The 21,190-nt window shown below is 40.4% G+C and overlaps 1 protein-coding gene across 2 annotated transcripts in view; it reads left to right on the top strand.

The window, feature by feature from the left end:
- Window positions 1-21,190, top strand: part of CPVL (carboxypeptidase vitellogenic like) — a 628,799-nt gene that overhangs the window by 345,261 nt on the left and 262,348 nt on the right. For both annotated transcript variants that reach the window (XM_085631603.1, XM_085631602.1), the window contains exon 11: window positions 6,180-6,353. In XM_085631603.1, the coding sequence (XP_085487729.1) occupies window positions 6,180-6,353 (174 nt within the window). The remainder of the gene's footprint in view (window positions 1-6,179; window positions 6,354-21,190) is intronic.

Here is a 21,190-nt window from a genome sequence, read left to right on the forward strand (position 1 = left end):
GTTTACATAAGGGCGTGTTTTCCTTGAGTTATGTAACAGCTCTCCTGTTTACATAAGGGCGTGTTTTCCTTGAGTTATGTAACAGCTCTCCTGTTTACATAACCTCTCAACCGCTAAGCATCCTGGGAGATGTAGTCCGTTTTCGCTGGTTACCGTTTTCCTCCCCTCGCATGACAGGAATTCTTGACAATTATTTTTGAAGTCTTGATCTGGGATGAATTATTTTATTCTTCTAAGAATTCCGAGTTGGTATCAGTGCACTTTGGGGTGTTGATTAACTGCGCTTGTATATTCAAGTGTTGGTCCAGGCAGAATCCCAACAATTTCACCAAGTCAATAGTGTTAGGAAACATGTTCAGGAGTGAGCTCTATTTTAAGCCATTCGTTGATCAGGATTTTGCAACTGGTTGGTGAGATGAAGAGTTTCAGGCATTGGGCTTGAAACCATTTAAAATGCTCTGCAGCTTTCACCCTAACAAGGTTGAGTTCCTCTTAACATCTTCAAAGGAAGCAACATATCATGATGCAAGGAATGTATATTGATGAAAGTTGAACTCTTTAAATGAAAGGATGTTATCTCATTGTAAACTGATCAATGTTCTACTGTACAACGAGTATTGAAAAAATGAAATAAAACATGCAAGGACTAAATTTACCACAATTCTGCACAGCCTTACTTGAAAGCAGCCTTGCAGTAGGCAACCACCTGTGAAAAATTGTGTTCTGCTTTGGTTGATCTTACAAAGAGCTACAGTTTATCAATCCAATATGCTAGAGGGCTCTGGGTAGTTTTCCTCATTTTCTTCGCTGTCTTGCCCTTAAATTTATTACATGATTGTTCCAGAGAGAGAAGTCTGGGAAGCAGTCCTCCACTGCTAAAAATTAGGGGACTTCGTGTCCAGCCAGGCTGAAGCTTTGCATGAAATATATAACTTTTCTTCGCATGCGTTTACTTTGCATGCCGTTACTACGCGGTCGTTAGTACGATCGCGTTGTTACTTAGCATACCTTTACTTCGCAATTCGCAACTACGAATTGCAGTAAGGGGGTGCTGGATGTTGGAATAGTATAATTTACTTTTCCAACTCCAGTCTATGCGGACACTAGGGAAGGTGTTGGATTTTAAATCCAACACCTTCCCCCCCCTTACTGCAATTCGTAGTTCCGAATTGCGAAGTAAAGGTATGCTAACTAACAACGCGGTCGTACTAACGACCGCGTAGTAATGGCATGGGAAGTAACGCATGCTAAGTTAACGCCGCTTCCCTTTGCGAATATATAACTTTTCTTCGTTTGCATGTCTTAGCAAATACAATAACAACAAATATATGGCATTAGGAACACCTCTTGAGGCCTTGAACATGCTATCCATTCCCATTATGATGAGTTCTGAGGTGAGTATCATCTGCTTATGCAGTATTCTTTCTATAAAATCAAACATTTCATACCACTTTGTCTCCAGTTGTGGGCAGTTAGCAAACATATGTACTGAGTCAGGACCCGCCTGATAATAGCGTGGTTAATAGACTGTGAGCTGTAAGAGAACAGAAGAAAAGTCAACCATAAGAGAAATAAAGACAATTCCTAATGCGAAATAAAACTTGAAGCTAAGCAGGCTCAAGAAGTTTGCAGCAGTTCACATGAAAAACTTGCCTTTTAGGCACAGTAGCACACCTTGTAAATTACATATTGCAAGTACATATCCTTTAAAATACATATTTTCAAAATACATATCACAAAATACATATTTTTAAATTACAAAAATGTAAGAAGGCGACAATCTAACAATAGATAAACAAGAGATTCTGTATAGGTAGTGGTTAAGAGGTCGTTTTGTAGCCTGTTCGGGGACTTATGGAGGTTGGGAAGTGGCAAAAAGAGTGTCTTCCAAACAGTGCTGTTCTGTGGTTTCCAGGGGGAAATTTGAAGAGTGATGTTGTCGGTCCCCTTTAAATAAGCAACCCGGGATAGCCAGGATCGAAACGAGGTAGCAGCTGTGTTTTTCTGGTTAGCAAGAATGGACTTACTCTCCTGGTAGACATTTTTTTATCTGCAGTCTGTATCATTATGTGACTTGAGTTGTGGATCCAGGAATTCTTATATTAGGGAAAGATCGTCACTTCTCAGATGGACCCCTAGTAGTCTGCAGATAAAGTTGAATATGCAGTTCCAAAAAGGAGAGACCGCACTACAGTAGAAAAGTAAATGAGAGCGGTCCCCAGTGGCTTTATCACAGTTCCAACATGTTAAGTTCTTTCTAAGGGACAGCTTATGAAGACGCAAAGGGGTCCAGAAAGTCCTATGTAGGAGCCAGATTTTTTGTTTGGGAGAGAGAAGGGGTGATTTTATGGGTTACAACTAATTTCCAGATTAGATGCCAGGTGTCTGGAGAAATAATCCCCAGGCCATCCCATTTCTTCTGAAACTTGGAGGTCAGGTATAAAGTTTTTTTGTCCAAAACTTTTTATTGCATTTTCAAAGATTAACAACTTATGAGGCTTAACAAGGCTTTGCAGCAAGCCAAGATCATCCGATAGCTAAAGACAAAACACATCTTTTCCACAAGTTCTCGGCATACCCTTGGTATGTTAAGGTACAACTTCCCTCATTATCAAATTACATATATCTAGAACTCTACAAGTCCCTCGATGCGCCATTACAGTATGGGCGAGAGCCAACCAAATAAACAAAATAGAAGCAACTAAACAAACTTGTGGTACTTGTTTCACTGAGGATAGTGCGATGTGAACAAAGGCCTGATCAAGGGGAAGGTGCTGGGGCCCCACAGTTCCCGGACTTAGGGGAGCGGGGAATCTACCCATGCGGGGGATGCGATATCTTCAAGGCCCCTGGAGGGGCCACAGCAAGATCTAAGTTTGCTACGTCTGGAAAAGATACCGCAGTCTGGGACCACAGGCGAGGAGTGGCAAACCTTCCTATAGGAACCCCATCAACGGACCACAAATATAATCAAACCCTTCTCAAAAATCTGACATAATGTCAGTCATGCGTTGGAGGGCTAGTGCTCTCCACAGCCAGGCATGCCATTGAGAGAGGGGGTCACCGGTTTCTTCCATGCTGCTGCCACTGCCATTTTTGCTGCCCTCCGACATAACCACAATTTGGAATGGTCTCCTAGGGTTTGACGTTTCAGGCTGGGCTCGCGCAACCCCAGCAAAACCTGTTCTGGGTAGTTTGGTATCTGGTATCCTAGTTATCGCTTTTATTTGGCAAAGCTTTTCCTTCCAAAACGTTTGAATAACGGGGCAGTCTCACCATATATGGAGGAAGTCCCCCCAATAGCCCACATCCCCGCCAGCATCTGTCCGTTGTATTCGGAAAAAGAGTGTGTATTCTTTGGTTGTGTAAATGCCAGCCATACATGATCTTATAATGGGCTTCCCTTAGGAACATGGAGTGGTTATATTTAGCAAAACCTTTATTTAGAGAACACCATTGTTTCTCTGTTATGGGGATCTGCAGGGTAGTCTCCCAGAAAGCTTTATGTTGGGACAACCCAGGAAAGGAGAAAAATGCTGGAAATCGTGGGAAGGTGCCAACACTTCAGAAGTCTTCGATCTTCTTTTTTTTTTTTTTTAATGCATTTATTGATTTAGAAACAAGATAACATTACAATTCAGTTGCTTATCCTGTCCCCACTCCAACCACCCCCTAAATAAGGAGAGAGATGCGAGTCAAACCATGTCCGTACATAACATTTGGATCACTTAGGCAGCACATTTAGCATCATCACATCAAATTACAGCAAATCAGCATCACAGACACATCTAGAAAGTATGAATCATCTCTCCCTTCTACATCTTGTCTCGGTTCAGGTCTTTCCGTTTCCTTCTGTAGCCAGACTTCTACTAAGTGCCATTCCATCCTTCCTCACTGTTCCACTCCATTGTAAACCAACTTGTGACGTAATCTACATGCAGCCCGTACCCACCTCGCAAATTCCTATAACCATTGGTTTTGTGTTGGCTGTTGTTTGGTCATCCATCTCAGGGCTACACTCTTCGTTCCCACGGTGAGGCCTAGTTCCAATACTTACTCCGCATATTTAGTGTGTTTATTCTGGGTGACTAGTCCTGGCCAGCACATCTGTATTATTTGCTGTGGTCAAGTTTTTGACTTCTCTCCTAAACATGAGTAAATTTTAAAAGGATCAAATTTAAAGTCCTCATTAAAGAGTATGGTTAAATCTAAAAGGATCTCAAAAAGCTGGGAAACCCCAGTAAAGGAAAAAAATGTGGGAAGGTGTCAGCATTTCAGAAACTCCGTCAAGAGTCTTCTAGGGATAGGGAAATAAGTGTTAGCTTAAGCCACACTTCAGCAAAGAGTCAAAGGGATAAGCTTGGAGGTCTATACCTCTCCAAGTCTGATGGAAAAGTGGCCAAACTCGACCTATTGGAACACTAGTTAATAACACACCAATCTTTGGGTAACACCCATTGATCATACCATCAGCAGCTCTATTCTCCTTTCCATTGTCACAAGCTGCAACATTAGCAGATTTTCCCAGGATAGTCCTGAGAATGACATTGGCCTTTGGTACCTGCAGACCCTCGCAACATTGCTGAATAGAGTCAGCTGTTAACAATCTGCCTTTCCATGCTTTCTGTCAAGGTCTTATTCTCAGGCTCTCTATTGATAGTACAGAGTTGCATCTATTCTCAAACTAACAAAACATGAACGTACCTGCAAAGGAGAAGTTACAGAAGCAGAAATGGAAAACAGTATTTTAGGCAGAAATAAATATAGGTCTATTCATACTAACTTAACGTGTTAACTCAATGGTGCACATTTAATATGTGTGTGCACATACAGCTACAAATGAATAAGAAATGTCGTCAGTACATTGGATTCAGAATTAAATTCATGTTACAATAAAAGTATTGGTAATGTAACCTAAATACATTAACATAAATGTAAATGAGAATTACATTCTAGATTTAAATGTAAAATATTAGTGCACATGTTTACATAAATCATTCTCATTTCTAAAGTAAATGCATTGTAATATTCTGAGGATGGTTTCTATCTAGTCTCTAAGGAGTATATATTATTTTAATGTTAGGGCACACAGTATATATGATTCCTAGGTCTGCAATTAATGCACTTCAGTGCAGAGTTCAAGTGCAACGCTTTCCATTAACAACGTTAGGACACACAAGTGTGTAGTGGTAAGTGCCCATATATATGCATATTTATGATTTGTAAGGGTGGAGTCCAAATTCGCTGCTCCTCAAGTTACAGTTGAACTGGAGAAGGTTGACCATGAGCAGAGCAACAATAACAGTGGAAAGTAACTAAATTCATTGCAGCTTGATTGTGCTCTGAGGAGCTTGTGAGGAGAGGATATGTGCAGAGGGAGCACATGAGTGACAGATAAGACTTTGATCTTGATCAAGATGGGCTACACAAAATCATGGCCTAATTACCATGCATTAACACACTTCTACACATCATAGGAATTCATTTTTAAATGCAATCCCATTATCTCGGTCTTTACATATGTCATTGTATGTTTAAATGCTTAGTGTACATTGTTAATGATGCACAATAATACAAACTCATAACAATCTTTAACACCACCACATGTAGATGAACAGGACTCTGGAGTTATGAGTCCCAATATGATGGCACTACCAACACTGTCCCATCATCAGCCATCCCAAAAAGTAAACACAATACATTGCACTGTTAGGCTAGATATAAAACAGTTCAAACAAGTAAAGAGCAGAAGACGGGTCACCTTAAGTAATGTACCCAGCATATCTAACAATATGGACGCTTCAAAGCCTTTTTGAAAAGAGCTGGAATCCCACCTTCAAGAATAGCGCAGAACCTTATCGAACACAGAAAAGGAAAGATCCCACCCCTTTGGCACCCATGGTCACCCAGCAACACCCTGCCTTCCCTACCCCTCCACATTGCACAGTTCTCCTGTCCCTCATCTACACAGTCCTGAATCTCTCCCCACCATATTGTGACGGAGTACATTGATGTCTTCCTAGTAGCTTTATATTTATCAGTACCAGTGTCTTATCTGATAGTGACATAATTTAAATTGCACGTAATAAACTTTTTAAATTATGTTTTTACAAACCAAAAAAAGAGCAGAGCAGTTAGTTATTCTTACTTATTGCAGTTTTTCGGCTTTGTGTTATCAGGAGCCAGCAGACCAGGAATACTTCAGCAAGTTTTTATCTCTCTCAGAAGTAAGGAAATCAATTCATGTCGGTAACTTAACCTTCAACGATGGCTCAAAGGTGGAGAAGCATTTGCTATCTGATATTATGAAGACAGTAAAGCCGTGGCTAACTGTTCTCATGGACAACTATAAGGTGAGATAATTATATATATATATTTTTGTTTCACATAAAAATAACTTTCAATATTTAAATACTTCGGTTTTGAGTACTTTTCTTTTTTCTGCTAAACTGATTATTTAGACATAAAAGTAACATACCATAAGATAATTATATATTTCTTTTTCAGCAAGCCTAATCATTACATTTTTAAAAGTCTGAATATATTGGTGATGATTATTTAACGTAGTGATGAAGAATGCAATGCAAGTGTGTATGTGTGTATATCGCTTACCCTGCTGTTCCCGACTTTTGGGGCTGGTGCTCGATGGCAGGAGCAGGACCCCCATTTAATATTACACGAATTCCTGATACCATTCAAACAAGGAATAGCCGGCACTCCAGAAAATACTTCACTGATTGATTTATTCAACTGCCTGATGCGTTTCAACCTCATGGTCTTTGTCGAAGCCACATTAGTGAATCGTATCCATCTCCTTTAAAAAAAAAAAAACTTTGACAAAACATTTCCTCTTAAACCTAGTGAAAAGAGTGTAGTAATTATTTTTCTTACATTTAAATTACAAATGCCATTAGTTCAGGTTTCCAGCATGCTATTTTTTAATGTATTATTTTCTAATGCTTTCAATATTCTTAATTATGTCTAACTTGAAGGACTTCTCCTTCATCTAGGGCACCTGTCAGTAGTTTAATTTGCTTCAACTACCTCCTGGTTGTTTCCTTTTCTTCTCATTCCTGTTTGCCTTTCTTCTCTCTAATTTTTCCAAAATCACTCAATTTCCGAATGCATTTTATTAGTTCAGTGATATGTAATCGCATTCCTCAAGAACACATTGTCTCTGGGGGAGGAGCCAAGATGGCGACCGGAGCAGACGCTTGAGCGCCCGGCTCCGTCGGTCCGTGGCCTCGGACTACTATCCTGATGCTCATCCTTGCCGATTCTCGAGGTGCACCGTGTGCGAAGACGCGCTGACCGCGCTGCTGCTTTCCCGGAGTCTCAACCCGCCCGGATGCCCGAGTTCTGGGTGCTTTTGTCCTCGGCACTGAACCCTGCGCCCTTACGGCCTTTGCCGGCCTCCTGGAAGCTCCGCAGTTACCGGACCAGCTAGCGCTAACCTGAGCCCCGCGGTCCCGATCTCGCCTTGCACCATGGATCGTTGCCGGATGAGCCCGAGGAGAGACGGCCGGACACCTTCTGCATCCTGTGCCTGACGGGCTGGAGCTGTGGGGTGGGCCCCGGTGCGGTGAGTCTCCTGCCCCGCTCTGAGGACCGAGCTGCGGGGGGCTGCTGCCCCCTTTGCCTATTGCCTAGCCAGCGGTGAGGGGGACCGGCGAGAAGATAAGCGACTGTCGGCCTTTCCTGTTGCGGCGTAGACCTGAGGGGAATTGACCCCTTGCCACGACCCCCCCCCCCCTGGCCAGTGCACCGTATAGCGGCAAAACATGGCGTTGAGTGCCTGCTCGCGGCTGGGGGGTGATACTCCGGTCTCGCCCGCTGCCCACTTCGCCCTCCCTCTTCCGGACACCAGCTCCACAGTGCCGTCCCGGATTGCTGCTGATGTTGGGGCCCAGCTTCCGCTGACATGCGGCTCCGTTCTGGCTGTCCTGCGGGACTTTCAACTACAGATGTGCGCTGGCCTGCAGGCGCTGAGTGATAGGTTTGACCCCATACTGTCGGCTGCGGGCCGTGAGCGCACTGTTTGTCATCCACAGGGCGTAGGTCTCCCGGTGCTCTTGTCCTCTTGCGGGGACGCAGCGGCGGTGTATGATTGTGCTACACTGGTGCCTTCATCTAGCGCTCCCGGCGCCCAGGGTCCACCGCTCTCCACCTCAACTGCGGATACTTTGTCCCCCTGGTCATGGCAGCCTGCTTCATTGTTCCCTGCCTCACCGCGTCCGCGAGGCTATCCTGCTGAGCGATACCTAACGGCTTCGAGGGACCGTCCGCGGTGGCCCACTGCTGCCTTTTTCTGGAACTCCTGTACCTTACTTGCCAGGTTTGGATTTTATGTGGTGCAACGAGGGACCCCAATCGGTGGTCGGCGGCCATTTCGTGATCCTACTTCATCATCCTCTCACAAGCGGCCATCTTGTCTTTGTCTGCTCGGGACATGGGGCCTTCACGCAGGAGCTGGTTTAATCCCAAGCCCGCGATCGGGCCAGGGCTAGACTGACTTCTATCGCTATGGTTATGGACGGGCTGGCCTGGGACTGGGACTGTATGTATGTTTTGCGCGCACTCGTCGCGACTTGTATCCCTTGCTTAAACTGTGGTGCCATGGTATCTTTGCATGCCGTTTTTTGGCGTAGAGGGCTTCCAGTGTGTGGGGGCCATAACTGGCTGATGGTTCGGGGCGCTCTGGTGTCCAGTGGGCTCCTCCCCACCTTCTTTTCTGCTTTCTTCCCTTCTTTACTCTGTTCCTACTTTCTCTCTTCTCTATATTTCGGGTTCATTGGGCGACAGGCACTATGCTGGGGGGGGGGTAGGCCGTAGCCTCCGCATTGGTGTAGGGTGGGGGGGGTAATACTCTGTTCTCAATTAGTTCTATGGGCCTTTCTCTTTTATGTCTCTGTGCTCTACTTTCTTCGATTCGGGGTCCGGGTGTGGGGTGGATCGAGTGGGGGCGGCTCTGGAGGGGCGCGTACTTGCTCATGTGACTATCCTGATATATCTCTGCACCGCCTCACTGATTGAGATTTTACTCCCATTGTTGTTCTTACTGATGTTGCTGCTCGCCCGTGTGGTGAAGCTATCTTGCGGACTCGAATCTACTTTGCTCTTATCCTTCATTGACTTTTTTTTTTCTCTGATAAAATCATCAAAAAACTTAAAATTAACCTTCACCTCTCCTTCCCCGGGTTTCAAAGATATCTCCAGTATGTAACTTATAACCTGTTGTTAATCCTGACCGTTGATGCACGGGGGCTGTAATGTGGGTATCAGTGCTTTACTGTATCGTGGCCGGCCTGACGGTTGTAGGCCCGTATTTGTTCTTTTAAGATGCACGAATAAAGGTTTTTAAAAAAAAAAAAAAAGAACACATTGTCTCAATAGCTTCATCAGAGAAAAAAATCCCATCTTCAAATAGGTTGGTCTCACCCTGTGTTGTTCGTGTCATAAAGAAAATCATTCTACCTTCTCTCAATGACTGAACTGTTTGCAGTGGGTACCGGCAACAATCTGTGAATTTTGTGATGTCAGGATAAACCCTGTCACAGGTGCTCCTCCAAAGGCTCCTTGAACTACAATATTCGGAACAATATCATTTGGAGCAGTTGTGCGAGTCTCTAATGGCTGTGTTGTTATAAACCTATTAACGGGTGCTTGTACATTTACCATTGAAGCAGTAGCCCCTGGAGGGATTACTGTAGGAACATTCTCAATTTGTGCAGGCACAACATTTGATATATCACATTGTACAATATGTTGAGTCATCTGTAGTGGTTTTCATTTTGAATAGCATTTGGATCAACAGTAGCTGTAGCCACTGTCACATTAGATGTTGAAGTACTCTCAGTATTTGTTACAGGGGCCACATAAGGTAGTGGATGCTCGGCCAACAATGCATCCAAAATGTAATTCCCTGAGTCACTATTGGAATCTGGTTTCTTGGTAGCTCCCTCATCATCTTTTCCCTGTCTTTCTTTTTCTCCATCGCCGGTTTGTCAGGAATAATGGCTGGTTACTTTATAGTCCCTTTGAATATAGCTTAACTCTAGCTCTGTTGTTCTTCATCCCATCAAGCATCTGCATAATTACGCACTGCCCTCTTAGTTTATTCCAGTATTTCTCTCTCTCCTTAGCATGTGCTGTTTTCTCCCAAATATTTAATGGTTAGTATTGTGTGATGTAGGTGGTACGTAATCTCATATAGCTTTTCTCTCAATCCCTCAATAATTCTCAGTTTGAAGTGCCATATTTTGGGAAACTCTATGGACTTTCATTTTCAGTGATCTTGCACCATTTACGGAGTCACAAACCACGTAACTCCATATTCATAGTCCTATAATGTGCTGGTGTACCCTCAGAATGCAGCTCTTCAGACTCCTGTACTCGAATTATGACATCACCTCTCACAAGACTCTTAGAGCCAAATGTATCAAACATTTTTGAATTCGCAAATGGTCCAATTCTCAGAATAGGCACGTTTGCAAATGCAAAAGATGCTTTTCACATGTATCGGACCCCATTTTGCGATTCGGTAACCTGTTACAGAATCACAAAATGGGTTTGTGATTCGGTATTTGGAAGGGATAAGGGGACCACTGCCTGCTCTTAAAAAATGAAGTGATCTATTTTTGTTTTCTAGATGCAACCTGTTTTCCTTTAAGGAAAACGGGCTGCATTTAAAAAACAAAAAGATTGCTTTATTTAAAAGCAGTCACAGACATGGTGGTCTGCTGACCCCAGCAGGCCACCATCCCCTTCATTTTAGCGTTTCCTATGGGGGTCGCAAATTGCGACATACTTCATTATTATTATGAGGTAGGTCAATTTGCGACTCCCTAGAAATCGCCATGTGAAACACTTGGACTTTTATACATTTGTAATAGCGATCACCTAATTGCGATTTTTTGAAAATTGCAATTAGGTAATCACTATTACAAATGTTGATACATGTGCCCCTAAAGTCCTTTAAAACATTTCATGATTTCAAATTATTCAACAAATAGCAAACGACGTAATTCAGATTTTCAAATGTTTTGATTCCATTCCATAAACGTCCAATTTCTTTTCTCCAATCCTGTTAAAGCTTTAATACTTAAACTCATTAATCCATCTCAATGCAGCAATTTGATCTTTAACAGCACTGCAGTTCGTGTCGTCATCACCCGATAACAGCGCAACACCTACCAACCATTCACAGCGTGGCACACTGACGTATGATCTCACTCCTTGCAGCAGTTCACCCTGCTTTACTATTGCTCTCATAAACACAATTCTACAACTTTAAGCGAACATAAATTAACAATCTGTCTGCTCCACTAAAGAAAACAAAAAGTAATTCAACAATTGGAATTTTAAGGTTTTTATGCCTTCCGACTTTTCACTCTAATTTCCCACACGTAAATGAAATCTCGACCAGTAGGAAATCATCATAATCAATGCAGCTTCACCTTTTGTGCAGTTAGGTTCTGCTAACATCAATCAATATTAGTACTGTCACACCAGTTTGTTACAATGTCTACCTCAATTGTGTAGTTGAAGGTACCTCTTGACCTACACCATAGATCTCTAGCAGACAAGAAAGAAGACTATTTCTTAGTCTATTAACCTCCTCATCTTCTTCGCAGTAAGCACATAAGCATCACCAATTCATTCAACACGCGTACACCAATATCTCAAGAATCAAACACATTAGTAATCACAATTCACAATGCATAACCCTATTGATACTCACAGCTCCAATGCAGGAAACACCTTCGAAACCACACCTTGCCAGTCTTTAAATTCTGAGGTTTGTGCATTGGGCTTTGGGCATTACTCTAACTCATGGTAATTTTTCCTAGCTCCTCTTCTCATAATGTAAACAGTCCTTCTGCTACCACATTTTGTTAGAGCAGGAATCATTTCTCATTTAAAAGAATCTGGATTTACCATCACACGTGCTAATTCCTGCTCTTTTGTTGTCTGTCTGGACGTATGGATCTTTGCCATTGTTTTAGGAAAGGGGAGACCAACAGATACATTATATTCACAATCCTTAATCTATTTTCAGTCAATAAACAGAGTTTGGTTAGAGTTAAAGGGTTTTAGTAATCAAAATCTTTTAGTAAATCATCTTTATTAGATCACAAGTTAAATTAATCAAGTTGAGTCATTAGAATATTATTAGAAGTCAATAATCAATCAATAAGCAATAAAGCTCAATAATATGGATTAGGCACATTCTTTAAAGGAGAGAATCCCTATTCTAAGACTATGGGAGTAAGGAGTCAGCCAGAACCCATGAAGAGTACTTTTTCGAGAGAGTGAGATAAAGCATAAAGCTTTAGCATTCCAGTCAACTCAATAGATCAAAATTAATTGAAAGCAGAACTTCTCATAAAGAGAGGTTCAAGAAACTCAGTAGTCTCGGAGCAATGTGAAATACGGTCTGGGTGAAATGGAGAAGTATAAAGGAAAAGTGTTAATTTACTGTAGCAACACGCTCTATTAGACTATTAATTTCAAGTAGCTTTTTAACATGTTGCTCCTTCCATCTCCCATCAACCAATCCGCATTCGATGCTCTCCTGGGAACATGATCACTCCTCATCTTCTCACTGAAATACAATAGTCCACCGACGGCAATGTTAAGTTTGCAACTAAATTGTAATGATTAGGAATTAGGAGTTCATATGGGCCAATTTCTCATTCAGGTCTTTTTTCTCACTTATTAAACTACACTTCTAACCTTCGAATGTAACAAGTTTGTACATTAGCTGACAATGATCTGTATAAAAATCAAAACATCTTTATGAACGAAAAAGCATTTAGTATATCTACCATTCATATTCTTTAAAAATGCTGCATCTCCATAAAATATGAACTCTTCATTACCCCATTGACTGACAAAAATGAATCCTGAGTTAACAATGATCTTTGCGAAAGTCGGAACATTCTCTGGAAATATATGAAAACCCCTACGCATCTATTATCTGTAATAAGACATGTTGATTGAAAGGTCAAGAAATAAAACTGTACTCGTGTTTAAGCATTTCTAGTCAAGTCATCTTTTCGAGCAGTGTTACTTTAGACATTTAAGCCCTAGTACACGTAAAATATGATTGCTTACTACAAGTTATGCATTTTAAGCTCATTTTATTTTTCATTAAATTTGCATGTTATTTCTGCACATTATTATAAAATATAATATTTTTCTCGATATATTAAAATGTATCCTCAATACCAACAATTATACCATGATATATTTAGTAAGTTACATTGATCTATAAGTAAGATGAAACATCTGAAATGTTGCATTAATATCTTCTAAATGCAATTGATGCCAAAGAAGTGGCCACAAACATTTACTTTGATTCTTCATTTAAACCTAGATTTGTGTGTAATAAATGTTACCCTTTGTGTGAGTAAAATTAAATATTTTGGCTGAATGACACATCTGGATGTATGATTTTTAAAATTCCTGGGGTATCTTGTGATTATAGACATGTGTAAATTATAACTAAGTGAGCTGTTGAAAAGGTCTAGAAAAGCATCCTTCATCTAAATGTAGTAGTAGGCAGCAAATACAACATTGCCCTTTTTAGTAGTATTTATTTTACTAACATTCGACAAAAGGTGACAATAAACCAAAGGTGTCCATGGTTTTTAAGTTACACAAATATTCTTTGCACTGGCTTTTATAAACGCTTATTTTAATGGATTCCACCTCACTTTTTGATTAACACCCCTGTTGAATGGTTGCTCCTCTGAAGAGCGCCTGGGTCAATTTTAGGTCTTGTCTACAAGACCGCTTTAGCTGCATGGTAAGAGCTATTGATTAACAGGGTGTTTAAAACGCGCATTGGTATCATCTTACAGTGTTTTGCAAAGATAAACATCCTAAAAAAGTAGTGCCTCTCTTCATTCTTACAAACGCCCATCCTACTCCCTGTTTTTTGTAACTTTTATTTATTATGTATCTGAGGGTCTAGCATCTGAAAAGTGCTACCAGGCTGATGGGTTCTTTTTTTTTATGCTCTCGTATTCTTTTTCGACCTCCTCTACTGGGCAGTGCATGTCACCATTGCTGCTCCTCCCTCCCTTCTCCCCACACCTCTCTCGTTTTGCTTGCCCTCCGTTGTGTTGATGCTCCCTCCCTCCTTCACCACACCTCCCTTGTGTTGCTTGCCCCCGCCCTCCCAATGTCCATGGTCTTGCTGTCTCTCCCTCTCTTCTCCTGTCCACCACAAAAAGCATGAAATGAAGCCAAATAGCGTATGCTGATGCGAGTGCTATTTGGCTTTGTTTTTTTAGACCTATTATACAACAGCGTGAGTTACTGTACAACATGGCTTAATGAGAAAAAAAAAACGAAATGGCGTGGTCAGTGCTGGCCGCGTCATAGGGCTTTTTTTTCCTTACTTTAAGGAATGTCGTTCCGTGACCCATGTTGCTGTGTAACATTTCTACAAATACTTTGGCAAAACCGATAGATTTTTCATAGGTGAAACCAATTGGCTGTGCTAATGCTTGTTTTAGTAGACTGTTCCATCATGGGTCACAGCCATTTCAAAACCGTTAAGTGCAAAATAATAAAGCACATTGAAGAAAAAACAATGAAAACAAACATTGGCGAATTCAGTAAGTCGACACTAACTTGTTAAAGGTGACACCTATTGACTCTCCCAGTATTTCTGATGTTATCATGAGATCCATGCATTATAGCTTCACCAGTTGATTGGAGATGTCCGACAAGCAATCTTGACTGATATGTGGATAGTGGAGGAAATGTATGTTCAGAAGGCACTCAAGGACTCACGGTGTGCAGATGTCATTTCTTTTACAAGGTGTACACTTTGTGGAATTATATATCGTTATTTGATGAGGTTAGCATCTGAAGGATATTGGGTTAGACTTGCAGAATGGAAAGTACTGGAGCTTAGCTTGTTCTCTTTACATAACCACCACTCAGTTCTTGAACGATGATACTGCTGAGAATCCCATACCAACTATCCCCCCCCAAAAAAACTACAATCATGCATGCATGTCTGACTTCAGGTTCCCAGTACGAGAAAATCTTGAATTACCAGATACATTGTGTCATAACCAGCTAAGAAATGGTAAAAGTAAGAAAATAAAATGGTGACATTCGGAGACAAAGCTACAAAAGAGCTCACCAGCAGAAAAAAAATGCTCCTAGGGGCATCGTGTACACTTGTACACAAATAAAATTTGGACTCAAAAGGAGCTCCCAGCACAAATCTTATTTTCGTTTAAAAGAGGGTGAAACAATGTGCGTGATTCTTACTGCAAGAGTACTTGTTATTTGTCGATGTAATTTCTGAGAGGAACAGGTTTATTTCTTAAAATAGATTCTCTGTTTGAAGAATGTCGGTCTTTCATCGACAGCTCTGATTTCCTACTGAAGCAGTCTTCTTGCACGTAATGTACACTATGTGAAATGTGGGTATTTATTTTGGTGTGGTTTCAATAGGTACGACCTAAGGCTGTAAACCTAAGGTGTACAGGCACTGTTGGCCTAACGGCTAGGGCGCTCGACCTCGGACACGGGGGAACTGGGTTCGAGTCTCGGTAACGATGCTAAACCTCCTGTGATTCTGGGCAAATCACTTAATCTCCCCGTGCCTAACAAAAAAAAAATGAATGTGCGTCCTCATGTAACGTAACTGGTGCTATGTAAAGCGCTCTGATACCTGATTGGATTCGGGTCAAGTTCGCGCTATATAAAACTCTGCTTAAAAAAAATAAAAAAAATAAAATGTACACATTTCTTGCTTTTGGTTACTAGGCCAAGTCGTGCTTTCCAGTGAGTTGTATGGGGAGGCGGTCAATTAGGGGGGCTCTAGAAATTAAGTGGCTGGGAGCTTTTGAGAGGGCTGCATGTTTGACTGAACATTGAATGGGAATTTCTAGAGATGCCTTCAGAAGGGTCAGCTTCATGACAACTTTTGTAACTTCCTGAATTAAGGTTCGTACGTTTTTCATCTATTGAACAGTTTGGTACTTTGGAATAATAATACACAGTCAAGCTACTCTATGTAATGGGTCCATTTATCCTACTTTAAATACTGATTAAATATTACTGCCTATTGATGTTCTAAACAACATAATGAGATTGATGAACTGTGAATGTGCAGTGGTATCCAGCCAGCCTCAAACAGCGTTACTCTTAGTAAAGGGAATAAAGTTAAAAGCTAACGTAACACTTAGAACTCAGATCCACAGATGTGTGGGTTTTACATAAACCTGTACAGGTTGTGACTCCATATGCCAGGGTGTGTGTTTTGGCGTGCCTAGCTAACATTCGTCAACCACAGTAAAAAAAACTACAAGTGTAAGCTAAACCCAGTCTGCTTCGAACCTTTTTTTTTTTTTTTTTTAAATGATGATGATATCATTTTATGGTCTAGTTCAGCAAATGTTTATGTAACCTCTGTGCTGCTCAGTCGATAGCATTGGAATGTGGCCACTAGCAACACAACTCAGAAATAATAAAGCCACTGGCAGACAAAAATATAGTATTATTTTACATTCACAAAACGTACTCCCATCTCAATGAAAACATTGTTAGACGAAGATGGTGGAACAAAATTTGGTTTGCAACTAACCACACTTAGGTGTGCGAGTAAGCATCATACAAAAGCAGAATGTCTTTTTTTAAATTAATTTTGCATACGACAAAAAAAGGGATACTAATTAAGGGGTCAAAAGAAAAAAGCTAAATCTGTCTAATGTGCATCATAATACCGTGATCTTGTGTTTATTGCATGCTATCGTGTTAATGCCTTCTAGTGAACTGTAAATAACAGATGCTAAACCTACTATCTATAATGGTACTTAAGTTATAAATGTTGTAAGAAAGAAACCTGTCTGTTCAAACTCATCTTCGCCCTTTAACTCACACAGATGTGAGCAGCAGACATTTAACTCAGTGAGTGAAGTTGCTGACAGTGCACAGTTAGATTTCTTCTTTAACATTCTTGGTACACTTTAATTGCCAGCTAAACATCTACCCCATACATTTATGAGCGTCATCCACGTTGTTGACAAATAATCCATGTATATGAAAGCAGTGCTTCAAGCCCATGGTGTATCATGCGGCATGGCAACAGAATGCAAGGGCTTGAGCCACTGTCGGCACCGAAATAAGAAGGATGAGTTGCCAGTGGAAGGAGCTACAAAGTAGGTCTACTACAATTCAAACACAACTGGTGACACACACAAAATAAATATGAATATATTCATTAGAATTTGCCACTGTCGCAAACGTTCTACGTATATTAGAAAATGGAAACCGTAATGATTAGGTATTGATGTACAGTTGTGAACTCCATGCCTAACTCCTGTAAAATAAGATGAAGCTAGGAGGCTTAAAATAAATTAAAATAGTGAAGTCACTCAACTCTATAGATGTGTTTTGGTGGCTTATTTACGGTCTCACAAGTTACAATTATGGGCTTCTTTCCTTCTGTTCTGCTGATTGTCAACTTTGACTATTCCCCCAACAGTCGCCCCAATGCAGTCCTTCTTCAAAATACAATCAGTTGCCTACATCTCAAACATTCTCAAAATGAAACATATAGCAACAACCATACTGTTCTTTGGATCATCATGGATAATAAATATCCGTTGTAGTGTGCTATATTATACTATGTTAAGATGGCCTTGAACTTAATAATGCCTTAGCGTCCCCAGTGGTTGCATCCATGCTGGATTACGCAGTGTTCTTTTCTGTAGAAGCAGTCCTGCCACCATCTTGGATCATGTGACCTGTGTAGTGAGTTCTTTTGTTCTCTGGAACACAAACATTTCCAATATTCTCTATAACCTTTATGTTAACCTTTCTTCTCCCTGTTTTTCGACCACGCCCATATGGTAAAAGCATGCAATATCCCTACGGAAGAAAAGGAACTTGGTCTGATAACCTTTCATATAAATCTCGGTTATTGTTTCTTCAGTACAAAGTTATTGCTCTCAAGTTAATACGCTGCATTTACAGATGATGCCGGAAACATAAAGCATGGGGTGATGGTGTGAGGATTGAGATATTTAAATATGTCATTTTTATTTTACACAGCATACTTGCCTTACATAGGTCCTATAATCTTTTTTAGCTACATACTGGGGATAAGTATGAACTATGGGGAAAGTAATAATGGAGGTGGGACTGAAATTTAAGCTGTTGGTGTGTGAGAAAGAGAGGAGATATTATATGAATCGGACCAAACATTTTGAGCTGCTTGATTTTTCCCTCATCCCATGTCAATTACTGCAGCCAGTATCCCACTACCCCTTTCCCCATCTCCAGTAATTGTGTGCACGTCAGAGGAGGATGTTTGCTTTGGGAGGTTCAGTCGTGTTTCTGTTGCAACACGTCAGGATGATTGTCCTCCCTCTCTATTTTTCACATATTTGCCTTCCTGCATTATGGACAGCCCTGATCTTACTAGTTGTATGTTCATTTTGCCTCTGTTAACTGCTTCCATAATTCTATCCATCTTAAGTAAGAACGAATCTATAAAGGCAGATCTGTACATCTTAATTTTACAACTCTAAACCCTTCCATGAGCTAGAAAACTGCATCTTCTGCCTTGAAACAACACTGGACAGATTGTGCTTATTCTCAAGCTTGCCGTGAACTGGACGCTTGGATCCAGTTTTCTCCATCTTTGAAAATAGCTAGCTGTTTACCGGACACTATACTCATTAGAAATTTGCTGAATAAACGGCCTGGGCAATTATTGGATCTCTGCATGATAGTTTCCTCAGTATCTAGAAATGTTGTAGAAACTTGGGAGTTAACCAAAGATGGGGGTTTTGATGTCTCACCCTTTCTTGGTCATACTTGGTTTTGTAGTAACGTTAAGCTCTTGAAAAATTATGTTTGGCTGCTACCATTCAGTGTGGATCGCACATGGAATCCAGCAAAAATCTCACTATCTCCAGTTGAATTTTCTACCATCACCTCGTGCTTCAGTCGTAGTCTAGGCAAAAAAAGATGCTGTGTGGGTTACATAGAGTTTGGTGGACATGGGCATCTGCCCAAAATTCACAAATGTTCTGTCCATCCTATTTAGGGCCTGATCTAGACCTCGATGGTCGGTTTAACTAAAGATTTCCACGAGCCCCGCAGACATCGCTTTACATGGCACTGCGCTTCCTGTCAATGTTAAACAAAAAAAAAATGGTTTGACGGACCGCTCTGTCAAACATAACAGGCTGTCAAACTGTTCCTGTGTGTAACACTGCATACGCACCTCTGCCGTTTCTAAGAACGCTATTGGAAATTAACAAGTGTTTCCATTACCCAATTTAATATCACTTCACTTACAAATCTCTGCACGGGATGACCTTAAAAGGATTCAAACTCCTGACCTGGTATTCACAGTAGATTTGAACAGGGAGCTTTTAGGCATTTAGCCATCTTGCGAGCTCTGCTTTGTCCCAAAGTGGTACCTTAAGACTGTGAAAACTTTACCTCTCACGTCCATATTGTTTGTCGTTTTGTTATGGCATCCTGGCTAAATTATTTTAAGACTGGTTAGCATAATTAAGATATTTTTTCATACAATTTTCTTTGCAAACTCTGTTAGACTGTCTTGCCTTTGATTGTTTTCCTATACGCTTTTCACTGTGCATGGCGTATCACCCACGAGCTTGATATCTTTAGTCCTTTTACAAAATGTTGTGGTATGAAACAGTTTCTCTCTTAATTTATTGTCCAAAATCTAAGCCATTTGGGCCATATTATAAAAAAGGAAATAACATGACCACTTAAGATCCTGTTACCTTTCCAAATTTTTACTTTTGTTATCCGTATCCGAATGTGAAATCCATTAAGGTCCATGGCGGTGATTGTGTATTTTCTTTCTGATTGTGTTGGGTGTTGCTGAAAATTGCTTGGATAATATTTCCATATTTTTTCCACACAAAATTAAATGGCTTAACACCAAAGTTTTAATATATGCAAAATATGTCGCTTACAGCACACTTAAACATAACAATCCAGCCTAAACTAATTTGTGATCACTAAGCATGTTTTTATTTTAGCTGAGTACGTAATGTATACTGCTGCACTGCCATTTTAGTTTTTGGTTAAAAGTATTAATAAGGAAAAGTGGAAATTCCCCATTGAACTTGCTCATAGCCTGACCTACACTTTAATTCTAGAGAGACAATTAGTGTGGCTTGCATGATGATTATAAAATATTATTTTGTACTAACCAAAACGTGAAAAAAAATTCTTTAAAGAGGTCACAAAAAAGAAAACATCTTGCTATTAATTTGCTAATGTTCACTTCAAAATGAACTTATAGTAGGCTTTAACTAAGAAATAAAAAGTAAATCGCAACATTTGTGTTGAAGTGACTATGAAGACTGCAGGGAAATTACCTTATAGCTGGATATTATATTAAATAGTCTTTTAAAATTAAGTGATGTGTGATTGTTAGTTTTATAACTATTAAGACTTTCAGTCGAAATATGAATTTCCACTAGCTTTACTAGGTTTACACAAGCGGTAACAATAATTTAATCATTTACTATTAACATTTCACACATTTGCTCAGTATTTAAACAGTGTGCTAATGACCTTTTAATAAATGCTCCTATTGAATTTGACGGTTTGAAAATGTTTTCCTTTTTATTTATTATTCCTTTGTAGACCACACGAGAGACAGCATAAATATTTAAGCAACCTAGCATTATATTAACTTTCGCCTAGATTCATTAAAAATCTATATATTTTCTGTAGGTTTATTCTGAGTGTAAACTTAATTTGATCACCCTCTTAATCTTGAACATTTTACAATTCAAGCATGTCTCTGGGCCAGCCTTTTTTTTTTCTTTTTTTTAAGATTGAGATTTTGTACAAGAAAAAAACATGAAAACAATAAAATAAAGATAATGACATATTCCAAGTGATATTATCTGCATGTGACAGTCAAATGAACATACATCGTAGCACCAGTCTAAAATAGAAGGACAGTACAGCAAACATTTGGGCGGTCCTGCCCCCAGAATGACCTAGAGCTCATTATCGTCTGTACATTTACCTTGGTGGGCAATAACATGGGAGGCTAAGTGGTCAGCATCAAAGAGGTGGTCGCGCTACGAGGCAGAATCATGGCCAACGGGACGAGCCATCGCAGGAGGTGGAGCGTCGTCCGGTTCGGTAGTCGTCG

Source organism: Triturus cristatus, chromosome 10 (assembly GCF_964204655.1).
Source record: "Triturus cristatus chromosome 10, aTriCri1.1, whole genome shotgun sequence".
Classification (NCBI taxonomy): domain Eukaryota; kingdom Metazoa; phylum Chordata; class Amphibia; order Caudata; family Salamandridae; genus Triturus; species Triturus cristatus.